Source organism: Cavia porcellus, unplaced genomic scaffold (assembly GCF_034190915.1).
Source record: "Cavia porcellus strain 051 isolate PalLab524CR breed Dunkin Hartley unplaced genomic scaffold, mCavPor4.1 scaffold_17, whole genome shotgun sequence".
Classification (NCBI taxonomy): Eukaryota; Metazoa; Chordata; class Mammalia; order Rodentia; family Caviidae; genus Cavia; species Cavia porcellus.
Window position 1 is genome coordinate 74,388,236 of NW_026947500.1, and position 20,229 is coordinate 74,408,464.

Sequence of the window (20,229 nt, forward strand, 5' to 3'; positions counted from 1 at the left end):
TGTCCACACCACATCTTTGCAGCCTTCTCTTTATTCTTCTGGCATCTCAGGGACACCGGGAGTTAGGTTCATGTCCCTTTTGGGTTGTTTGTTGTGAGACAGGGTCTTGCAATGTACACAGCCCGTGCTGCCCTTGAACTCACTACGTAGCCCACTTTGGGCTCCCTCTCCCAGCGATCCTCCTGCCTCAGCTTCCTGAGTACTGAGAAGACCGGCATGTGCCATCGCGCCAGGCCACCTGGCCATTGTTTGTTCTGGCGTCAAGGGGCTCCCACTTGCCCCCAGGACAAGGAGGTTCAGAGCACAGTCTCCATAGTGCTGGGTTCATCGAGAAAACAGCTTGAGGTGCGTTTGGGGTACTGCAGGCCTGGTGTGGTGTCCAACCCCACCTCTGGCTCCTCCTTCTCCTCCTCGGCCTCATCTTTCCCCTGGTCTTTGGAGAAGTACAGGAAAACCTGGCCCAGACAGAAGGGACGGAAGGATGGATAATGAGCCCAGGGCGCTGGCCCCAGATGTCCTCCAGCCCCGGCTGGCATCTCGGTCACCTCCTCCAGCGTGGTCTGGCTCACGGAGAAATCTTCCACGCCGTGCGAGGGGCCGTGCGCCGCCAGCTCCCCAAACACTCGCGCCAGGGCGCAGCGCCCGCCGGGCGGCAGCTGGAAGCGAAGGCGGCTCCCATGCGCTTCCCGCAGCTCGGCCCCAGGGAACTCGGCCGTCACAAAAGCCGCCGCCTGCTCTGGTCGGTCCGCAGGCACCCTCAGGGTCAGCGTGTGGCCAGCCCCGAACCTGGAGTGGACAGTGCGGGGGGGGGGGGGGCGGGGATCAAGCTTGCTCACTACCCACCGCGACCCGGGTCCCGCCCACACCATCCCAGGGTTCTTTGGCCACGCCCACCTGACACCGCCTTACCCTGTATCTGAATTGGACCTCCATCCATCCACACCCACTCAAAAGCCCCGCCCACTCGATCACGCCTACTTCCTCGGAGGCGGGGGGCTCCTGACCTCTTCAAACCACAACCACCAACCTAGAGACCCGTTCTCTGAGGCTGTTCACAACCCTCACCCCCTACTAGTCTCTGACCCTCCCATCTCTACAAATGACCCCAAGCTAAGACCTAGCCACGAGCCTCTCTGACCCCCTTCCCTACACATGTGGCTCCACCGGACGGCCTAAACTTGCTCCACCACCGCTTTCCTAGGAGGTCACCACCTGCAGGCCCCGCTCACTCGCCAACCTCCCTGTAACCCCACCCATAGGCTCACCCACAGCCTCCCCCGCACCAATCAGATCACGCCTCTGTCCTGCTGCTGCCTGTCAATCTCTGACCCAATCCCCTGTCAGTGGCCTCCGGTACCAGACCTGGGCTCTCTGCCCCGCCCACAACCCCCGCACCTGCCTGGACACCTCTCACCAGGGGTGCTCACCTGCTCTTGAGGTGCTGCGCGCTGCCCAGGCAGCGGAACCGCCCGTTCACCATGATGGCCAGGCGCGTGCAGAGCGCCTCGCACTCCTCCATGCTACGGAAGCCCCATACCATGAGCCGGCGGCCGCGGGCACCCGCTACTCTGGGATTCCCGCCGGACCCAGATGCTCTGGCTCCTCGGCGCGGGACCTTCACCCCACCCCAACCCAGAGGGGTCAGAACCTCCCCATGCACCTAGACCTGGGCCCAGCCTGGACCTCCCCGACTCCGCCCCGGGTGTGCGGTGGAAGCGCAGGGCCCACCTGTGCGAGGTGAGCACCACGGCGCGGCCCTCCCGCACCACAGCCAGGAGGCTGTTCCAGAGGAAGCGCCGCGAGCTGGGGTCCATGCCCGTGGTGGGCTCGTCCTGGGACAGAGAGCGGGAGGCACTGAATGGAGTCCCGCCTCCCTCCTCACCCCTCCCAGACCCCGCCCCGTCAGGGCCCCGCCCCACTCACGCACCAGAAACACCACTGCCGGGTCCCCCACCAAAGCCACTGCGGTCGCCAGCTTCCGCTTGTTGCCCCCGCTGTAGGTGCCTGCGGGTCTGTCTGCATAGCGCAGGAGCCCCAGCCTCGCCAGGCCTGAGCTGGCGGTCTGCGGGGGGCGGCCAACGTGGACAGGGGTGTGGTTAGAGCAAGAGGCGGGGCCAGGGTGAGAATGGGCAGAATGAGGTGGGCGGGGCCAGTGAGTGAGGGGCGGGACCACACTGGAAGTGGGACGGGCTATGGCGTGCAAGGGGCGGGCACAGAGAGGAAGTGGGAAAGGACAAAGTGGTTTGGGGGCGGGGCAGAATGCGCAATAGGCGGGGTCAGGTGGTGAGGGGCGGGGCCACAGTGAAAGCCCGGCGAGCCAGAGAAAAGGGAGAAGTCACACTGGAAGTGGGGCGGGTCATGCCTCGCACAGTACGGGCCAGAAAGAGAAAGGGGCGGGGCCATAGTGGAAGTGGGCGGGGCCATGATGAGCGTTGGACTGGCTAGAGAGTGGGGCCAGGCTGACCCAGGGCTAGAGCAGAATGAGCAGGGTTTGGAGGCAGAGCGGATGTGGCGAAGTTCCTGGAGATGGAGCTGGGCCACAGCGGGTGCTGGGCAGAAGGACGGGTAGAGCTAGGATGAGCAGGGAATGGAGTCACCTTAAGGACCACAGCGCACACAGAGCAGGGTCAGAAAGTAAAGTGTGGCCAGTGAGGAGGCAAGCTGAGCGGCAAGAGGGAGCCAGAAGGGGTCCTTAAGTGAAAGATGCGAAGCATTAAATTGAACCCACAGCCGGAGGCGCATGGGGTAGCGGGGATGAAGGCGCAAGGCGTGGCCGGAGGAGGGGCTGGGGCCAGCAAGAGGGATCTGGGGCGGGGCCAAGAGCTGGAGCCCTGATAGGGCCACAGCAGGTGGGTGTGGCCAGGAGGGCCCGAATCAGACCTAGTGCAGGGGATGGGGACGGGGAGAGGGGGCCGGGGGGAGAAACAGGGCCTGGGGCGTGGCTCACAGCTTGGGGCGTGTTCCATGGGGGGCGGGGGCGGGGCAGCTCACCTGAGCTACCTGTGCTTCGGGAACTCCACGCAGGCGAGCGAACAGTTCCAGGTGCTCACGCCCAGTAAGCAGCTCGAAGATGGCATCGGACTGGGGGCAGTAGCCCATCCGGCGGTGTGCGGCGGCCGGTTCCTGGGCCACACTGGGAAGCAGGGGACAGGAGGCTTGGGGAAGTGGCCATACTGGAGCCGCACACCAAGCTCGTGGCCTCCACGCATCCTCGGCCCAGTGCCTCGGGGCCTGGTCCACGCACAGCGGGTATGGGGCTCTGGCTCAGTCACCTCCCCAGAGTCCCCTCACCTGTGGCCTGCCAGCACGGCCTCGCCTCCACTAGGCAGTGTGTCCCCCGACACCATTCGAAAAGTGGATGTTTTTCCTGCTCCATTCACCCCCAGAAGTCCGAAACACTGGGACACACACAGAAGGCATCAGTGAGGCCCTGTTTCCACCTGGCTGGGGTTCCTTATGGGGGCTGGGGCCGGGTGGAGCCCGTCGTGGATGACTGGCTGGAGACTGGGAACCGAGCTGGACCTGGCTGTAGCACTCGGGAGGCTGAGGCAGGAGGATCATAGCGAGTTTGAGTCCAGTATGGGCTACAAAGTGAGCTCAAGGTCAGCCTGAACTGCATAGTGAGACCCTGTCTCAAAAAACCACGACCAAAACAAAAAATCACAACACATGTGAGCATGCATTAGGTGCTTTTTTTTCTACATGTCCTGGGGATGGAACACTAGGCTGCACCCCCAACCTTTTGTGTTTTTATTTTGAGTCGGGGTCTTGCTCTGTTGCCCAGGCTGGGCTTGAACTTGGGGTCCTCCTACCTCAGCCTCCGAGAGTGCCGGGATTACAGGTGTGCACCCCTCTGTCAAGCCTGCCATACACGCTTCATGAGGGTTTGATAATGTGGCCTCAAACACAGGCACTCAGGAGGGTGCTGGATACACAGTACTTCTCACAGTGTTTAGTAAAGTGTGCTCAGCACAGACTTCCAAAGCCACAGCCCCCAGTCCCCTCACCTCTCCGGGGGGGACCCCCAGGCACAGGCGGTCCACAGCTGGTGTCCTTTGCCCCCGGTACACCTGGAAGGGACACAGGTCACGCACTGAGAAAGGAAGGGGGCCAGAGGGGCCCCCAGCCCAGCTCTCTGCCCAGCTGTGGCTACCTTCGTCAGGTCCCTGAGCACCAACAGGTCTCCCTGGGTGGCTCCTTTGGTCACCCGTTCCCGTTCCCGGGCCACGTCCTCGTCCTCCTCCCCCAGGGGTGGCAGCAGCCCTAGCTTTGGGCTAAGGATGAGTGAGCTGAGTGAGCTGTAACCATTTAGGTCCCTGGGCCCTGCCACCCTCCCCTGGGCCCCACTGACCGTGGCAGGAGGTAGATTCGGTGCTGCAGCAAAAGGGTGAAGAGGAGGAAGAGGGGGCCCTGTACTGTCATGGCCAAGAGGTTCTTGCCAACCACCTCCCAGCGCAGGGGCGACTGGAATTGGCTGTCTCCTGTGGGGACAGGAAGAAAGGTCCCTGGAGGACCGGCACCCTATCCAGCTCACCCTGGATTCTTGGGAGAAAGGACCCAGTTCTGCTACGATGCTCAGATGGGATCTAATTTGCAGAGAAAATAAGATGTATGGCCTGGGATGGTGTGCATGCCTGTTATGTTAGCACTTGGGAGGCTGAGGCAGGAAGATCACCGTAAGTTTGAGGCCAGGTAGGCCTCATAAAGCAAGTTCCAGGCCATCTTGAATGACATAGTGAAGGCTTGTCTCAAAACTACAAAACAAGGGGCTGGGGATTTAGCTCAGTGGCATAAGCACCTGCCTTGCAAGCAGGCAGTCGTGAATTTGATCCCTGGTACCGATAAAAACGAAAAAGACAAAAAAAAAATAGCTTTTACAACTGCATATTGCAGTTTGTACCTCTAAATTAGCCCAGTCTTTGGGGTGTCTAAAGTGTTTGGTTCTCTCCCTGGGGCCATTTGTTCCCCTACCCCCTTGACCTTCACCCCACAGGACAGGAAGTCCTTACCGAAGCGCTCGAAGGCATCAGCCATGGCTTGGTTCCGCACCATGTCAATGAGCCCTCGGCCCAGGCAGAAATGGGGAAAGATCAGGAAGACCCGTCTTAAGATTCGGCTGACAGCCTGGAGGTTCTGCTCAGGAAGCCAGAAGAAAAGTGTCATTCAGAGCTGAGGCCCCAAACCCATCCCAAGCCCAGCCACCTCATAGAGCCCCACCTGGTCAGACAAGAGCTCCAGGACAAAGGTGGCCATGCTGCCATTAATGCCAATAAACAGGTTAATGCAAGTGAGCACCACGTAGGCCGTGCTGGGCACAGAGAAGAAGAAGGAGGCCGGGTACATGAGTGGTGTGATCGACCAGCTGTGGGGATGACAAGGCCAGAGTGACTATCCTCAGGCTGGGCTCACACGTGAGATCTTCCTGTCTCAGCCTCCCAGAGCGGTGAGAATACAGGCATCTGTGTGCTCGGCTGATGGTGAGCTTTTAAGGCCACATTAGCGTAGCCCTGAGGTAGTGCACCCGGGATCCCCTCCGCTCTCAGGAGCTGCAGTGAAGTCCCGTCTCCCTCCCGGCGGCAGGTGGGGCCCTCACCCGTACAGCAGCAGCAACAGCAGGAGTGCAGGCAGGTTCTCGGGGGCCACGTAGGCCTTCTGCTGGAAGGCCAGGAAGATGAGGACCACAATGCACGCTGCCACCAAATAGTTACACTGCAGCGGAGACAGGAGGGACCCGCTGGTACGAGGTCAGTGGCCCCCCACCCCGCCCGGGCCCCGAACTCCTCTGCTACTTTTATTTTCTTGCAGTAATGAGGATCAAACCTAGCACCTTCACACTACACTGCCTCTCCAGCCCTTTTTATTTTTTATTTTGAGACAGAGTCTCATTAAGTTACTAAGTTGCCCAGGACGGGATCGAATTTAAAAGATCCTCCTGCCTCAGTCTCCCAGGGAGCTGGGCCAAGAGGCATGCACCAACCAACACACCCAGCTTGGACCACCCTGGCATTTTGGGGAGGGGGTGTATGAGGTCTCTCTCTGCCCTGCAGACTAATCCATGCCCTTCCCAGCAGCCCCCACCCGCACCATGTCCCAGAGGAAGTTGCCCAGCCAGTAGAGAGTGGGCGACAGCCCCCCGATGAGCTGCAGGTGCTTGGCACGAGAGACACGCTCCTCGATGAGGACCAGGATGAAGCTCGCTGGGACGAAGGACATGGCGAAGACCACGCAGATGGAGACCAGGACATCCACCGAGGAGGCCATGCTGGGAACAAGGGTGCCTGTTCACGTGGCCAGCATGTGGCAGAACTCAAATCCAGCCCCACCACCCAAACAGCAGGGACACTGAGGCGGAGGATGGCACATGGAGCTGAGACTCACAGCGCAGCCTCTGACAGCTGCTCCTTGGTCAGATTCAGGGGGTGGTTGAATGTGATGATGCTGTGGGCATGGCGGGCAGGGCCCACGGGCAGTTGGGTGCGTAGGAGTGCATTGTTGGCTCGGTTGACAAAGGCCACCATGGCGTGCCAGCCTTTGTTGTTGAACCAGATCTGAAAGCAGTCATGGTCACAGGGTCAGGCTTTCAGGATAAAGGTGGTGGCTGGGGGGACACTGACCTGTATCCCAGTTCCCACCTTGAGGCTGTTCCGGGCATCCAAGCCAAGCGCCCATGCAGTGAGGTTGTTCAGGATGCGGTCCAGGGCCCCGCCAGGCTCAGGGCTCAGCAGCGCCCGCAGCTCGTCCAGAGAACGGCCTAGCTCTCGGCCCGAGGGCAGGCCCGGGTCTGGGCCCCCTAGTGAGAAGCCCCCATACCTGGGCATCGAGGCAGGGTCAGGGTGACAGGTGAGGACCAGGGAGCCAGGGAAAAGCAGAGAGAATGCTGGGAAAGCACCCAGGCCAGGTCTCCACTCACCTGATCTCATTCACCCACTTCTTGGTCTTCAGGCTGTGGGAGGGACAGATGGACAGATGGACAGATGCACAGAGAGGCAGGGATGGGCAAGAGACAGGCCTGAGAGTTCAGAGCGCAATGGGAACCCAGAGGGGAGGGTCCCAGCTGGCACCCAGGCTGCTGTCCCAGGCCAGGCATGGCAGCACGCACACACCCGTCATCCCAGCACTCTAGGAGGCTGAGGCAGGAAGATCTCAAGTTTGAGTCAGGCCTAGGCAATTTAGTGACACAGCGAGACCCTGTCTAAATTAAAAATGAAAAGGGCCGGGGATGTGTGAAGGCCTTGGGTTTGACCGGGGTCCTGCTCACCCCTGGCGCACCAGCCGTGGGTAGGTCTTGACCAGGAAGTCGGACAGGTTCCTGCCAGTCAGGTTCTGCACCACCTCCCCGGAGCTGCTCAGGGCCTGGGGCGGCGGGGGTCCCCCCGCCGCAGCGGGGCAGTCAGGCAGCAGGCGGCGGGCACCGGGCTGGCTGCACCGGCAGGCCGGGGACGGGGACCCTCGTGTCCAGTTGCCTGTGGCCAACATCTCGGCCACGTGGGTGGGCACCTCAGGGACCGAGAATCGGCACTCGGGGGCCCTGTGGGAATGGAGGCGGGGTTGCTGGGCGCCCTGGACACCCCAGGCAAGCAGGGGAGCCAGGAGGGAAACCGAGGCAGGGAGGGTGGACGCACCGGGCGGAGCCGTTGTGCATTTGCGGCTGCTCCAGGCCGGCTTCCTCCAGCAGCGCCCCGAGCAGGCGGGCCCGGTCCGGGTCCCCCGGGGCGTCGTCACTGTTGGGGGGCAGCGTGGGGGTCAGGGCTTCACGCTAGCCCCGCCCTCCCCCCACTCACCTGCTGTCCCCGCGCCCACCTGAAGAAGGACACGTGGGCACCGTACATGGCAGGCTGCAGTCGCAGCGCGGGGTAGTGGCCAAAAGGAGGCGCGATGCGGCTGAACACCAGGGCCAGGCCCACGAAGAGGGCAGGGAGCACGACCTGGGGGGCAGCGCGTCAGGGCCCCCACTTCCCTGCCCTCGGCTCCCCAGGGTCCTCAGTGAGGACACGGGGGCCTAACTGTCCCAAGAAGCCACCGCGGGGACAGTGGGGTGGACACCGCGCCCGGACAGTGCCCGCGGCCCTGGCACCCCAGCCCGAGCTGGCTGGGCCCCCTCACCTGTGCGAAGAGGCCACGGCGGCTGCGCCGGGCCAGCAGGAATCGCCTGAGCAGCAGGGCCCGGAGCTGCTGCTGGCTCAGCGCCCAGCCATGGACCCGGCCTGCGATGTCCACCCCGGAGCCCTGCAGGGCCTGCGTCTCTGAGGCCAGCCCGGCTGTGGGGGACGGGAGGGTCAGAGGTCAGGCCGTGCAGGTCCCGGGGTCCCGGAGGGCAAGGGCGGCACTCACCCGGCTCTCCGTTCTCCTCGGGCAGTCCTGGGGCCCTCGGGGTGCCCGTGGGCATGTGTGGCCAGGTGGCACCATCTGAGGGGTTCAACAGGGGTCACAGGCAGGGGTCAGGGGTCAGTCAATTGTCAAGGTCAAGGGTCACGGGCAAAGAAATCAGGACCAGGGTTTTGCACTGGGGATGGACTCAACCAGGGCTGGAGACTCGGTCGGAGGTCGCATCCGGCTCTGGACCAGGGTCAGGGTTCAAGAGCCGGGAAACCCTGGTGACTCCCATCGGTTCTGGGTCCGAGCTATTGCTGTCTTCTACCACCTTCAGGAAAATCTGGGGACACAAACAGGGAGCTGAGAGCCTGGGGACCCCTGGAAGGTCTTCCTTGTCCCCTTCAGTCCCCAGCCCTCTTCCCAACCCCTACCTATAATACACCTGCTGTTCATAAGCCAACTCTTGTTCATGCTCCAAAGCCCCATCTCCCCCAGGCCGCCCTCGTGTACCCCAGTGGACGCACACTGGCCTCTCCCACAGCCCCCTTGCACCTCCTCCAGGCTGGTGTCTGAGATTCCATAGCCGGCGAGCTGCAGTGCCCCCAGCTGTCTGTCCAGCTCCTGGAAGAGCCTGGCAAAGCTGCCGTCCTGGGCGCCCCCGTAGGGCATCGCCAGCACCAGCTCATGGGGCAGCTCCTCCACCAGCCGTGCCCCTGGCACCCAGGACCGCACCAGGCTCAGGAGTTGTGCTGCATCTGGGGGCAGCAGGGCCTGCGAGGCTCCCGTGCCGGGCCCTGCAGGCAGAGGTCAGGGATAACTTGGCTTTAAGGTTCACTCAGGTTTGTTTTTGTTTTTGTTGTGGAAGGGATGGGGCACAGGATTGCACACTGAGCCCCAGCCCCAGGCCCTTGGAGTTTTTATTTTGACACAGGGTCTCTCTAAGTCACTAGTTACGAGCAGATCCTCATGCCTCAGCCTCCCAGAGTACTGGGATTACAAGATGGAATAAATGTAAGGATCAAAGTTAGACTCTACAGTCGTTGTTCAGATGTATCCCAATGCTGGGGCTTAGAAGTCCATTCTGGGGCTCCCTGAATATTTGTTTGAAACAGGGTCTTGTTATGTCACCCAGGCTGGCCTCAAACTCATGACTACCCTCCTGCCTCAGCCTCCTGAGTGCTAGGATCACAGGCACACACAGCATGCCTGACCCTTGGGGGCCACAGCGCCCACCACCACACCTTGGGGTGGCCCAGGCCAGCTCCCACCTGCTGTGCCGTCCTGGCTGCCCGGCTTGTGCTCCTGTCCAGTGTCCAGCCTGTCCTTCCAGGGACTGTCACCCTGTAGGCAGGGACAGCAGTTAGCATGGCAGCCAGGCCAGATGGAGCGGTAGGGGTCAGCGCTCCCCAGTCCTCACCTTCTCCCTGGTGGCCAGGGATGGCAGACTCTTTGCCAGTGTCAGGTAGTAGCCAGAGCCCAAGTGGCGACGCAGAAACAGTGGGGAGCCACAGCAGCACAGGCGACCACTTGCCACCATGGCCACACGGTCTCCCAGTAGCTCAGCCTCATCCAAGTGGTGGGTGGAGAGAATCAGTGTGCGACCTGGGCATGGGGATCCAACCCATGTGAGCCATCTTAGGCCACCAGGGCTTTCCCCACACTGTGGTTTCCACTATGGAATGAGCATCTCAGCTGGGCAACTCCTACTCATCCCTCAAAACCCCACCCGGGCACTGCCTTGCCAGAGATCTTTACTGGATGCCCAGAAGCAAGATCCCAGGGGAACCTCAGTCTTCCCCATGTTCTCACCTTCTCGGTATTTGAGAAGCAGCTCCCAAATGCCACGACGGGAAGCAGGGTCTACACCGGCTGTGGGTTCGTCCAGGATAACGACACGGGAGCCACCCACAAAGGCAATAGCCACTGATAGCTTCCGCTGCATCCCACCTTAGGGTAACAGGGGGACCTCAGCCGCCTCTGCCCACTCACACAGAGGGCAGTGCCCGGATCTGCCCTGGCTTCTTCCCTACCTTCCCTTGAGCTCACCAGAGAGGTGGCGCGTCTGTGCACAGCGCTTGGAGAGAAGTCCCACGTCCCGCAGCAGCCGGTCCTGTTCGGGGCCCACGGCGGCTGCGCTCAGGCCCTTGAGGCGGCCGTAGAACCACACGTGCTCCTCCACTGTCAGCCTGCAGCAGGGGACAAGGACCCACGGCATTGTGGTGGGCGGGGCCTCAGGGAGCCCCGCCCCCGGCACCTGTGTACACGCACATATCGAACAGGACGTTGTGCTGTGGGCATACGCCCAGGTGAGGCCGCACTGCTGCCATGCTGCACCGGACATCGTGCCCCAGGACGAAGGCTGAGCCGCCGCTGGGCGGGAAGAGGCCACTCAGGATGGACCTGGGGGTGCAGGGGTCTCAGAGCTGCGCCTCTCACAGGACGCCCCCTCTATGATCCCACTTCCCAAAGGTGTGTTCTCTCTTTTTTTGTTGGAGATAGGGTCTCTCTATGTAGCCCAGGCTGGCCACACACTCGTGGCGATTCTCCTGCCTGGGCCTCCCGAATGCTGGGGTTATGGGTGTGACCCACCACACTCGGTCTCCAAAGGGGTGTTATGTCCCCACTTTATAGGGAGGAAATACTTTCGTCCAGCCCTTTGTATGCCACCCCACACTGCAACCCAGAACCCAGGGCCTTTGCTCTGAGCTCTGTCTCCAGTCCTTAAATGTTGAGACAGGGTCTTGCTATGTTGTTCAGTTGCCCTGCCTCGGTTGGAACTTTCGATCGTCCTGCCTCAGCCTCTCAAGAGTGCTGGGAAGACAGGTATATGTTATCGCATGCCCAGGTTACAATCCAGAATCTTCTGGCCCTAGATGTGTTCCCCACTGGACAGACAGGGAAGCTGAGTCCAGGGGAAGGAGCAGCATGTCTGGGGGGCTCACAGCGTGGTGGTCTTGCCCGCGCCATTGTGGCCCAGGAAGGCAGTGATGTGGCCTTGGTAGAAATCCAGGCTGAGCCCGCGAAGGGCTGGCTGCGGGGAACCCGGGAAGTGCTTCTCCAGGCCCCGGATGGAGACTCCGGGACACAGGCCAGGTGGTGCCCCTTCCACCAGCACTGCAGAAAGAGGCAGAGTCAGCTGGGTGTAGATGATGACGACGACACCCGGGGCCCCTCGGAACTGGAATCAGGTCAGGCTAACCCCTGAAGTCCGCAGGGGTTAGGGAACAGCCAGGCATGGTGATGGGCGGCACCTGCAACCCAGCACTCTGGGAGGCTGATCTCAAGTTTGAGCTGAGCTTGGGAAATTTAGCAAGACTCTGTCTTTTTTTTTTTTTTTTTTTTTTTGTCTTTTTTGTTTTTACCGGTACCAGGGATCGAACTCACGACTGCCTGCTTGCAAGGCAGGCGCTTATGCCGCTGAGCTAAATCCCCAGCCCCTCAAGACTCTGTCTTGAACAAAAAAGACAAGAAGAGCTGGGCGTGTTGCTTAGTGACAAGGCACTGGGTTCAATTCTCAGTATTAATTTGAAAATTATAAAGTTAGGAGCCCCCCAGGAGGCTGCAGCCTGAGCTGGGGTCCGGGAGTGGGGAACTAGACATGGGGAACCTGGTTTATTTGAAGATGAGCAGGACTGGGGAGTCAAAACAGGAAAGAAACTGGTTAGGTTTGTGGGGGTCTCACCCTTTGGGTCCTGCGGAGCAGGGGCTGGAGCAGGACCCTTGGGGGGTGCAGGTCCACACCAGTAGCTCCTCCGGAATGGGAAATTCCAGGGTTCAGGGATCCCGTACTGGCCTGAGGGGAAGCGCAGCTCAGTGATGCCTGCTCTCTGCAAGGGAGAGCTTAAGTCTAGCCTCTGCTTCTAGAAGCCAGAGTCAGGTGGGCGGGTTTTGGGCTCGATGCTCCAAGCCCCGCCCCCTGAGAGACAGCCACTTCCTGTCTCAGCCTCCCACAATGCTAAGGATTGCAGGGGTGCACCACTACCCCGGGTTCAGAGTGTCTTTGGCACAGGCGCGCCGCAGTCCCTCTCCTAGAGGAAACCTAACCTGGGGGTCCAAGGACCAGTGACCAGAAGTCCCCCGGTACCCTGTCGCGTCCCTGCCCAGGGCCCCACCCCCTAGGCCCACCTGGGCACACGGCTTCCAAGTACCAGACGGCGAGGGCGTAGAGCGCAGCATCCAGCAGCAGGAGGCCCGAGACCTGCGCTAGGCTGAAGACGTCCGCCCCTGGCGCGCGTCCCAGATTGTGCCACTGCGCGCCCTCGCCCTGCTCCTCCAGCAGCGCCAGGGTCTCGCAGCCGAAGCCGAAGGCCACGGGCGATAACAGACTCTGCAGTGTGTGGCGGGCGGGTCAGCAGGAGGCCGTGACCAGGAATGGCCCCCCTCCCTCGTCACCCCAGCCGGGCCCTCACCGCAGCCACGCGGACCCCCGCGGGGAGCAGCTCCCGCCAGGCCACGCACAGCACGTAGGGCAGGTAGAGGGCGAAGTAGGCGAGGCCTCCGCAGGCGGCAGCCAGGTTGGCCCGGGAGAAGAAGGTGCTCAGCAGGAAACTCTGGGTCACGGTGGCCACCGCGAAGGTTGCCAGGAAGAGGAGCAGCACGGCCGGGTGGCTGTAGGGGAGGATGTCCCCAAGCTGTGGGGACGGGGCGGGGGGTGCTCAGGGCTCTGTCCGGGTATGGGCCTGGACTTGGGTTTGGGGGCTCCCCAGAAGCTCTGAGCCCCGCCTGCCCCTGCGCCGGCGCGCACCTGGAGCACCAGCACCAGCAGCGCGGCGCTGAAGACGAAGGGCGCTAGGCAGCTGAGGAACCAGCCGAGCCAGAGCACGGCGCGGCCCAGCCCCATGGCGCGCATCGTGTCGCGCAGCCGCGTCTCCTTCTCTCGCACCACGGCCTTCACTGTCAGCGCCACCGAGTAGATCCAGGCCAGCGTCAGGAAGAGCGGCAGAGAGCGGCTCAGCACCCGCAGGAAGCTGGAGGGGAGGAGGAAGGTGGGGGAATGCGGATGGGGGCTCTGCGCCCGCCCACCCCACCCACCCCAACTTGGCGTGGCCACTCGCCCTGGGACACCGAGGCTCCCCTGCCTCAGGCCAATGCAGCCTCGGGGGTCCAGGCCTCAGTACAAGCCAACTTTTTTTTTTTTTTTTTGTGACGGTGTCTCGCTATGCAGTTCAGGCTGGCCTTGAGCTCACTTTGTAGCCCAGGCTGGTCTCGAACTCGCAACGATCCTCCTGCCTCAGCCTCCCGAGTGCTGGGATTACAGGCGTGAGCCACCACGCCCGGCTCGGTACAAGCCAACTTTCCCTTTGTACCCCAAGATTCATCTGGAGGACCCCTGGCTCCTCCCCCTGCCTGGGGGTCACGAGACGTGCAACCTTGACTGTCCCTTAAGCTTCGGAGCAGGGGGCTAGGGCTGAGTGGGGTGGGTGCGGGGCTCACACGTCGTCCACATAGCATGGGTAGGGCATCTGCTGCAGGTAGAGGCCCGTGCGGGGGTTGGCGCCGCTGAGCACACGCACGGCTGCCCGCTCCACCAAGTCCTGCAGGTACACGAAGCCGCCCCACACATAGCGCAAGTCAGACAGGGGGTCCGCAGACGGGCCAGGGTCCCAAAACCTGGGCCGGGGGCATGGTGGTCAGTACTGGAGAGAAGCTAAGAAGTCCCTGCCCATCACAGCCTTAGCGCTCTTTACCATCTCCTGCACCTGGCCTGCATATATACAAGCCACCTAGACTTATTTTTCTTTTATATCCCTGGCCACCAGACCACGGCCCTTAATACTCTAATTGGTCTAAGGCACTAGGGGCTCCGCCTACCATTCCATAAATGGGCAGGTTCTGCCATGGCTGCGTCCAATAGGCTGAATGCCCTGGGCCCATCTACGCTGCCTTCAGACCTATACACCTGGTAGGAGGGCCTTGGCCCACCTCTCAAGTGCATAGGTCACGCCTACCTCAATTCCGATTGGTTTAAAGTTCCATGAGCTCGGCCTAGCACACCTTTTATGGGAAGCTCCTAGGCCCTGCCCATCAATCGCTAATAGGCTGAATAGCCTGGCCAATCACCATACTCTTGACTCAGCCCGCCCACCAGGCTCACTTGTCCATGATCCTATTGGTCCTGGTGACATCGTCGATGTCCATGCGAATCTTGACTCGCAAGTGTCCAGGACTAGGTCCTGGCCCTGACACTTCTGCAGGGTCCGGGGTGTCCTCTGGGTCCAGGAAGACGATGCCGGCCCAGAGGCGGCGCTCAGCCAGTAGCTGAAGAGCCCGAGACACCAGGGCGGCCTCCGAGGGTGTGGCTTCCAGCTTGTCCAGAGACACGCACTGCAAAGGACCCAAAGCTGTCCCCTCAGGCTTCCACAGGACAAGGCTGCCGCTTCCCTTTGGGTTGCTGGGGCAGAGCTATCCTCCACGCTCGGATCGCCGGGTTGGACTCTGCTTCCCTCCAAGCCCTCACCTCCATCACGCCACCCAGCCTGTGCACCACGCGGTCCACATCGGCGTGCGCGTCCCGCCAGCTATAGCCGCCCCTGCTGGGGTCCAGGAAAGATCGCAGGGCCTCTGCCCCGGCCCGGCCTCCAGGTCGTGGCCGCGCTAGCAGGAGACTCTGGGGGAGGTATAAGATGAGGGGGGTCTCTGGCGCCGGATCACAGGAACCCCGCCCCCGTTCACCGCCCTCAGGCTTCAGGCTCCAGCCTCCCCCTCCCCGTCCTCCACTCCAGCCCTACCTGCAGCACGGCCATGTTTGCACTGTTGTTCAGAAAATCAAAGAGCTGGGGTCCCAGCAGGCCCCAGACTTCCTGGATGTCTCTCAGCAGAGCCAGCTCTTCGAAGGTCCGATTCACCTGCAGGAACGCGTCCACAAGGTCTGCCTGGACCAGGCCTGTCCACTGTCACCCCGCCCTTTGAGGGGTCCTGGGCACTTGCCTGGGCTCCTCCCCCTGTTTTGTTTTGTTTTATTGGTACTGGGCATTGAACCCATGGCTTTTTCACTAGTTACATTCCTGGTCTTTTTTATTATCACCAAATTTTATTTTTTACTTTTTCCCCAGGCTTTTTAATATGCTTTATTATTTATTTATTTATTTGGTTTTTTGAGACAGGGTCTCTCTATGCAGTTCAGGCTGGCCTTGAACTCACTTTGCAGCCCAGGCTGGTCTTGAACTCACAGCAGTCATCTTGACTCAGCCTCCCAAGTGCTGGGATGACAGGCTTGTGCCACTACACTAAACTCCTACCTGTTCAGAGCACACTGCCCCAGCCCTCTGGCCTCCCCACCTCCCCCAGCATCAGGCCACACTCACCTGGGCCATGATCTGCCGGGTAAAATTCGTATCAGGAGCAAAGAGCAGCTTCCCGAGGACCAGGGGCTTCAGGCGTCTCCAGAGCAGGCGGGATAGTGGGTGGTCACCCAGTGAGCCCATCAGGTCTAAGCAGGCAGGGCCTGGGGGTGCAGATGCCATGAGCCCCGGCTCCACACCCACCACCCCACTTCCCAAGTAGGAATACTGAAGCCCACCACTCACTCAGGCCATGGGCTGGCAGGTCGGCTGGCACCTGCTCCATGCCCACCAGCTCCTTCAAGTCTCCGTTCTCGTACCAGTTGAGGGAGAGACCCCCCGGGCTGCTGGGGCCCTTGGCACTGCACAGGGCTTCCGACACCAGCTCCAGGGAGCTGCTGGTACCCCAGGGTCTCTGCAGCAGAGCTTGGAGCTCTGCCAGGCTGGGCAGTGCCAGGAGCTAAGGAGAGGTTGTCAGGGGGCTCTGGCAGTCTGCCCCCCACTGGAGCCACCACCAAGCCCTGACCAGGGCAGGGACCCCTCCCCCCCGCCGTGTCCCTTTTCCTAATCCTAGCTTTTGCTCCAAGTGCATAAACAATAGGACCTCATTATTGCTTCCTGGCTCAGCTTGATCCTGAGTGTGATTTTTTTCTTTTCTTTTCAGTAATGGGGATTGAGCTCATTTGCAATGAGCTACATCGCCAGTCCTTGTTATTCTCTTTATTTTGAGACACAGCCTCCATAGGTTGCCTCAGTTGGGCTGGAATTTGAGATCCTCCTGCCTCAGCCTCTCAGAGTACAAAGATGACAGACAAGTGCTACCGTATCAAAGTTGGGGGGAAAGTCTCACCTCCTGAGCCAGGTCCTCAGCGGCCTCCACAAAGCTGCCCAGGGACTCCTGCGCTTGGCTCAGGATAGACCTCAAGGATTCCTGGGGAGAAGATACCAAGGTTGACAAGCACCTTGTCACCTTAGATCAAGCACCCGCTAACTGTCCACCATGCTGTCTTTCTGCCATTTTACGAATGTGGAAAGTGAGGCTCTGAGCGATACAAGGGCTTGTTCAAGGTCACATACTTGCTGGAGTTTTTTTTTTTTTTTTTTTTTTTAATCGGTACCGGGGATTGAACTCACAACTGCATGCTTGCAAGGCAGGCACTTATGCCGCTGAGCTAAATCCCCAGCCCCACTTGCTGGAGTTTTTGTCACCATGCCAGATACTCCCTGTCCAGGCACAGGAGAGGAATGTCCCTTTGGGTCCTGGAGCCTGGCATCAGAGCCCTCTGAGAGCAGCTGGTCCCTCGGCCCTGCTCACCCCTCGCAGAAGTGTCCCCAGGAACTCAGTGGTCAGCGAAGGTTGCTCCTGCTGGTCATCTTGGCGAGGCCAGGCTGCAGGTGGAACGCACAGAACAGTGCCATGCAAAGATTAGCCAGAGAGGTACCCACTCCACGGCCCCCATTGCACAGCAGGGAACTGGGAGACCTTGGCTGCCTCACCTGCGTTGCGGGCAGCTCTGAGCGTGGGCATCAGTGCACCCAGGCTGGCCAGCGTCCTGCGGGCACTTGGACCTCCCAGTACAGTGTGGGCATCTGCTAGGAGCCGGGACACGCTGGGGACAGAGGCAAAGTGGGAGGCTCTCAGCGCCCCACCCCACCCCCCGGGCCCCAGCCAGCCACAGGGCATCCTCTCTCACAGGGAATCATTGAAGTTACTCAGGGATCCGGGCTCCTCCCCGGGCGTGGGCTTCGGGAAGCAGGAGTTGTTCACGTTGCAGATGAGACCCTGGAGCCAGGAGATGGTGCCCGCGGACGGCAGGGGCTTGTTGGGGAAGTGGCCTGCGGACAGAAGCAGACGTGCGCCGTGAGCCGGGGACCCCGCCGCCCTTCCCCGCACACACAGCCTCTGTCCTGTCCTCGGGGCTTACATTCATGCTGCTCCAGCGGGGGGTGCGAGTGGCGGACGGCCACCAGGATGAAGAAGAGGAAGAGAGGCCATAGCAACTCGACCAGCAGCTGAACCTGGGGGCAGAATGGGCCGGAGATCGTGGGGATCGTGGGGATCGTGGCCGTCCCACCGGGCCACACCCCGGGCCATTACCGGCTGTCTCCTGCGATATGTGAAATTCTTCCAAAGCAGCAGCATCAGCTGGGTTCGGAAACCCATGGTGACGCTGCAGCAGGGGACAGGAGGCAGGAGTCAGTGCGAGGGTCGTGCTGTGTGGCTGCAGGCAATTCCCTGCCCCTCTCGGAATTCATCCCTCTCAGGGGTACACCGCGCAGGGTCCGCAAAGCTCTAGGAAAGCCAGGTTTACAATAAGCAGTTGATAAAGGGAGTCTCTACCCGGGTGGACTGAGCCAATGGAAACACTGCCCGAAGCCGTTCCCGCAGCTGATTGGTTGCCAGGGCTGTCGCTCCCACAAAGCAGCGCTAAAGACCATCCCCGAATCCCCGGGGGCGGAGCCTCGGTTTAACGCTTCCGTCACCAGGTTCCACTCCCAAGTCCCACCCAGGGACCGGGTCAGGTCTGGCGCCTCCCAACCTGGCCTCACCCTACACTCAATGAAGGGTTCCGCCTGTCCAATGACGATAACAGGAACGAATTTTTTTCAGTTACGAATATTTACTGCCGAACTGGCAGAGCCATCTAGATTATCACTCCAGTTACAGAATAGGAAACTGAGGCTCAAGAAAGGACGAATCAGCCAGGCCTGATGGCGCAGGCCTGTGAGCTCAGCACTCTGGGAGGCTGAGGCAGGAGGATCATAAATTAGAACCCAGCTTGGGCAATTTAGCAACTTAGAGACCTTGTCTCCAAATAAATAGATAAATAAATAAATGATTTTTTTTTAAAGGCTGGGATGTATTTCAGTGCGAAGGTCCTGGGTTCAATGCCCAAGACCAGAAAAGGTGGAGTCAAATCCAGGATCCCAAGGAGCGAGTGCATCACAGGTCAGCCCACCCCTTTATACACCCTTCGAAATGCCACAGGATCCAGGACACGGTCAGGAGCGGGGCAGAGCTAGACGCCTCGTCCTGGCATTTCCTTGGGACCTTTCGGGGTCTACTTTGTCGTACAGATAACGAAACTGACGCCCAGTGCCAATAAGCAGCCGCAGGTCAACCGTGCACGCGGGAACTAGAGCCCGGCCATCCCCACCCCCAATGCCCCGACCTCCACACCCTGGATTCAGGATCTGGGGTCACATGGGGGCTTCGCAGGTGCAGGCGGGCTCAGGTCCTTCAAGTGACCAGCTGCCATCTCCTCTCCTGAGTATTATGGATCAATTCAGGGGCCCCTCAATACTAGCGGAAAGGAAATAAGGGTCAGTTGGAGCGGCCAGCATCCTCTAATTTCCAGGCAACTAGCCTCTGGCCATCTCTGAAAACCACCTCTGCATGCTCGAGTCTCCCTCTTTCGTCCTCCTCCTCGGGGTTCCTCTCACCGTTCGGCCCCCCAGCTCCAGCCGCTTTCCCTCCGCCGGACAGCGGCCGGGGGGTGCCACCCCTTTAAAAGGAGACCCCGGCGGGCTTGATGCCCCGGTCGCTGATTGCGCTTCACTACCGGGAGCCGGAGGCAGCGCCCCGCCCTCAGCCACTGCTATTGGCCTTCACGCCTGTCACTCACAGAACGACCCATCCGTTGTGTAGAGCTCCTGAGAAGGCGGGATTACCACCAGTCACCTTGAGCCGGGTTTCTTAAAGGGGACACACACGTTTCGGTGTCATCTTGCCCCCTCTAACCCGGGCCTTAGCACACGGCTCCTCATATTGCATAAATGTTGGTAATACTGCAGCCCATCTCCTATGGGAGACCCTGTCCCCGGGACCTGGAGTCTAGCCAGGGTCAGATTCAGGGATACCATTCGCCCTCTGTAATACGGGGTTTGTGTGGTTGTACACACCTGGGATGCTAGCACTCTGTGAGGCTGAGGCAGGAGACTGACAAGTGAAGGCCAACCTGGCTATAATTTAGCAAAATGCAAAATTTAAAAAAGGACTGGGGATGTCACTCAATGGTAAGGCCCTAAATTCAATCCCTAATACCACAAAACTGAAAGGGGGAGGTGCTGCAGGCCTAAATTCCCAGCACTCAGGAGGCTGAGGCAGGAGAACTGAGACTAGATCAAGGCCTGCCTGGGCTACACAGTCAGTTCAAGGGCATCCTGGACTACAGAGACCCTATCTCCAAACAAAGCAAAATAAAACAAAAGCATCGGGTGTGTGTGTGTGTGGTTGTCTCTGACCCAAGTCTTTATTCTTTCATTCATTCGTTCATTCATTCAACAAACATCCCTGGGGTCTTACACACTAGGGCTATGTGATAGTGGAAGAACAGAAGGGAACCCCAGAGTTTTAAGATTAGAGTTTTGGGTGGCAATGGTTGCAGAGTTCGTGGAAAACCAGATGGTTCCCCACTCTGAGAAATGGGCACATTTCACAAGATCAGGATAAGGCTGAGGCTGCTGCGTGTAGACACAGCTCTGCCCGTCTGAGGAAGAGGAAGCGTCAGGATGGGGCAGATGCTCCATGGAGGAAGGTGGCTTTGAGGATGCATAGGAGTTCGTTGGGAAGGCAGGATCAGCTGGAGGCCAGGAGGCTGAAAGCTGGTGTGTGGCATCAGGCCACAGCTCACAG

The 20,229-nt window shown here is 60.3% G+C and overlaps 1 protein-coding gene across 5 annotated transcripts; it reads right to left on the minus strand.

The window, feature by feature from the left end:
* Window positions 1–15: 15 nt before the first annotated feature.
* On the minus strand, window positions 16–19,166 carry Abca7 (ATP binding cassette subfamily A member 7). 5 transcript variants are annotated; one of them, XM_003460896.5, is made up of 47 exons: window positions 19,038–19,166; window positions 17,692–17,886; window positions 17,519–17,612; window positions 17,288–17,429; window positions 17,091–17,203; window positions 16,909–16,982; window positions 16,444–16,524; window positions 15,840–16,053; window positions 15,618–15,757; window positions 15,042–15,158; window positions 14,771–14,920; window positions 14,408–14,637; window positions 13,747–13,923; window positions 13,058–13,280; window positions 12,723–12,944; window positions 12,439–12,640; window positions 11,996–12,106; window positions 11,256–11,427; window positions 10,582–10,713; window positions 10,360–10,499; window positions 10,123–10,260; window positions 9,731–9,915; window positions 9,582–9,654; window positions 8,866–9,107; window positions 8,521–8,653; window positions 8,332–8,406; window positions 8,104–8,258; window positions 7,801–7,925; window positions 7,623–7,721; window positions 7,259–7,528; window positions 6,911–6,943; window positions 6,633–6,810; window positions 6,379–6,548; window positions 6,085–6,262; window positions 5,594–5,709; window positions 5,218–5,362; window positions 5,010–5,133; window positions 4,352–4,481; window positions 4,154–4,274; window positions 4,008–4,070; window positions 3,292–3,398; window positions 2,992–3,133; window positions 1,928–2,062; window positions 1,729–1,832; window positions 1,428–1,520; window positions 546–786; window positions 16–455 (listed from the first exon to the last, which is right to left on the minus strand). In XM_003460896.5, the coding sequence occupies exons 2-47, from the start codon at window positions 17,755–17,757 to the stop codon at window positions 297–299; spliced, it is 6,534 nt and encodes a 2,177-aa protein (XP_003460944.2). In that variant the 5' UTR covers window positions 17,758–17,886; window positions 19,038–19,166; the 3' UTR covers window positions 16–296. The 5 variants fall into 5 exon arrangements, 4 of the variants coding, with proteins under 4 accessions (XP_003460944.2, XP_013001127.2, XP_013001131.2 ...); XM_063229196.1 differs by lacking the exon at window positions 16–455 and adding an exon at window positions 2,465–2,571 and having other exon boundaries at window positions 615–786; XM_013145673.3 differs by lacking the exon at window positions 1,428–1,520.
* Window positions 19,167–20,229: the final 1,063 nt, after the last annotated feature.

Coding starts and splice junctions, on each gene's coding strand:
- Abca7 (XM_003460896.5), bottom strand. CDS start 17,757: ATGGGTTTCCGAACCCAGCTGATGCTGCTGCTTTGGAAGAATTTCACA. Junction 15,159..15,617: donor CCCGGCAGATCATGGCCCAG/GTGAGTGTGGCC, acceptor GCGTTCCTGCAG/GTGAATCGGACCTTCGAAGA. Junction 2,063..2,991: donor CCGAAGCACAGGTAGCTCAG/GTGAGCTGCCCC, acceptor CGCCCCCCGCAG/ACCGCCAGCTCAGGCCTGGC.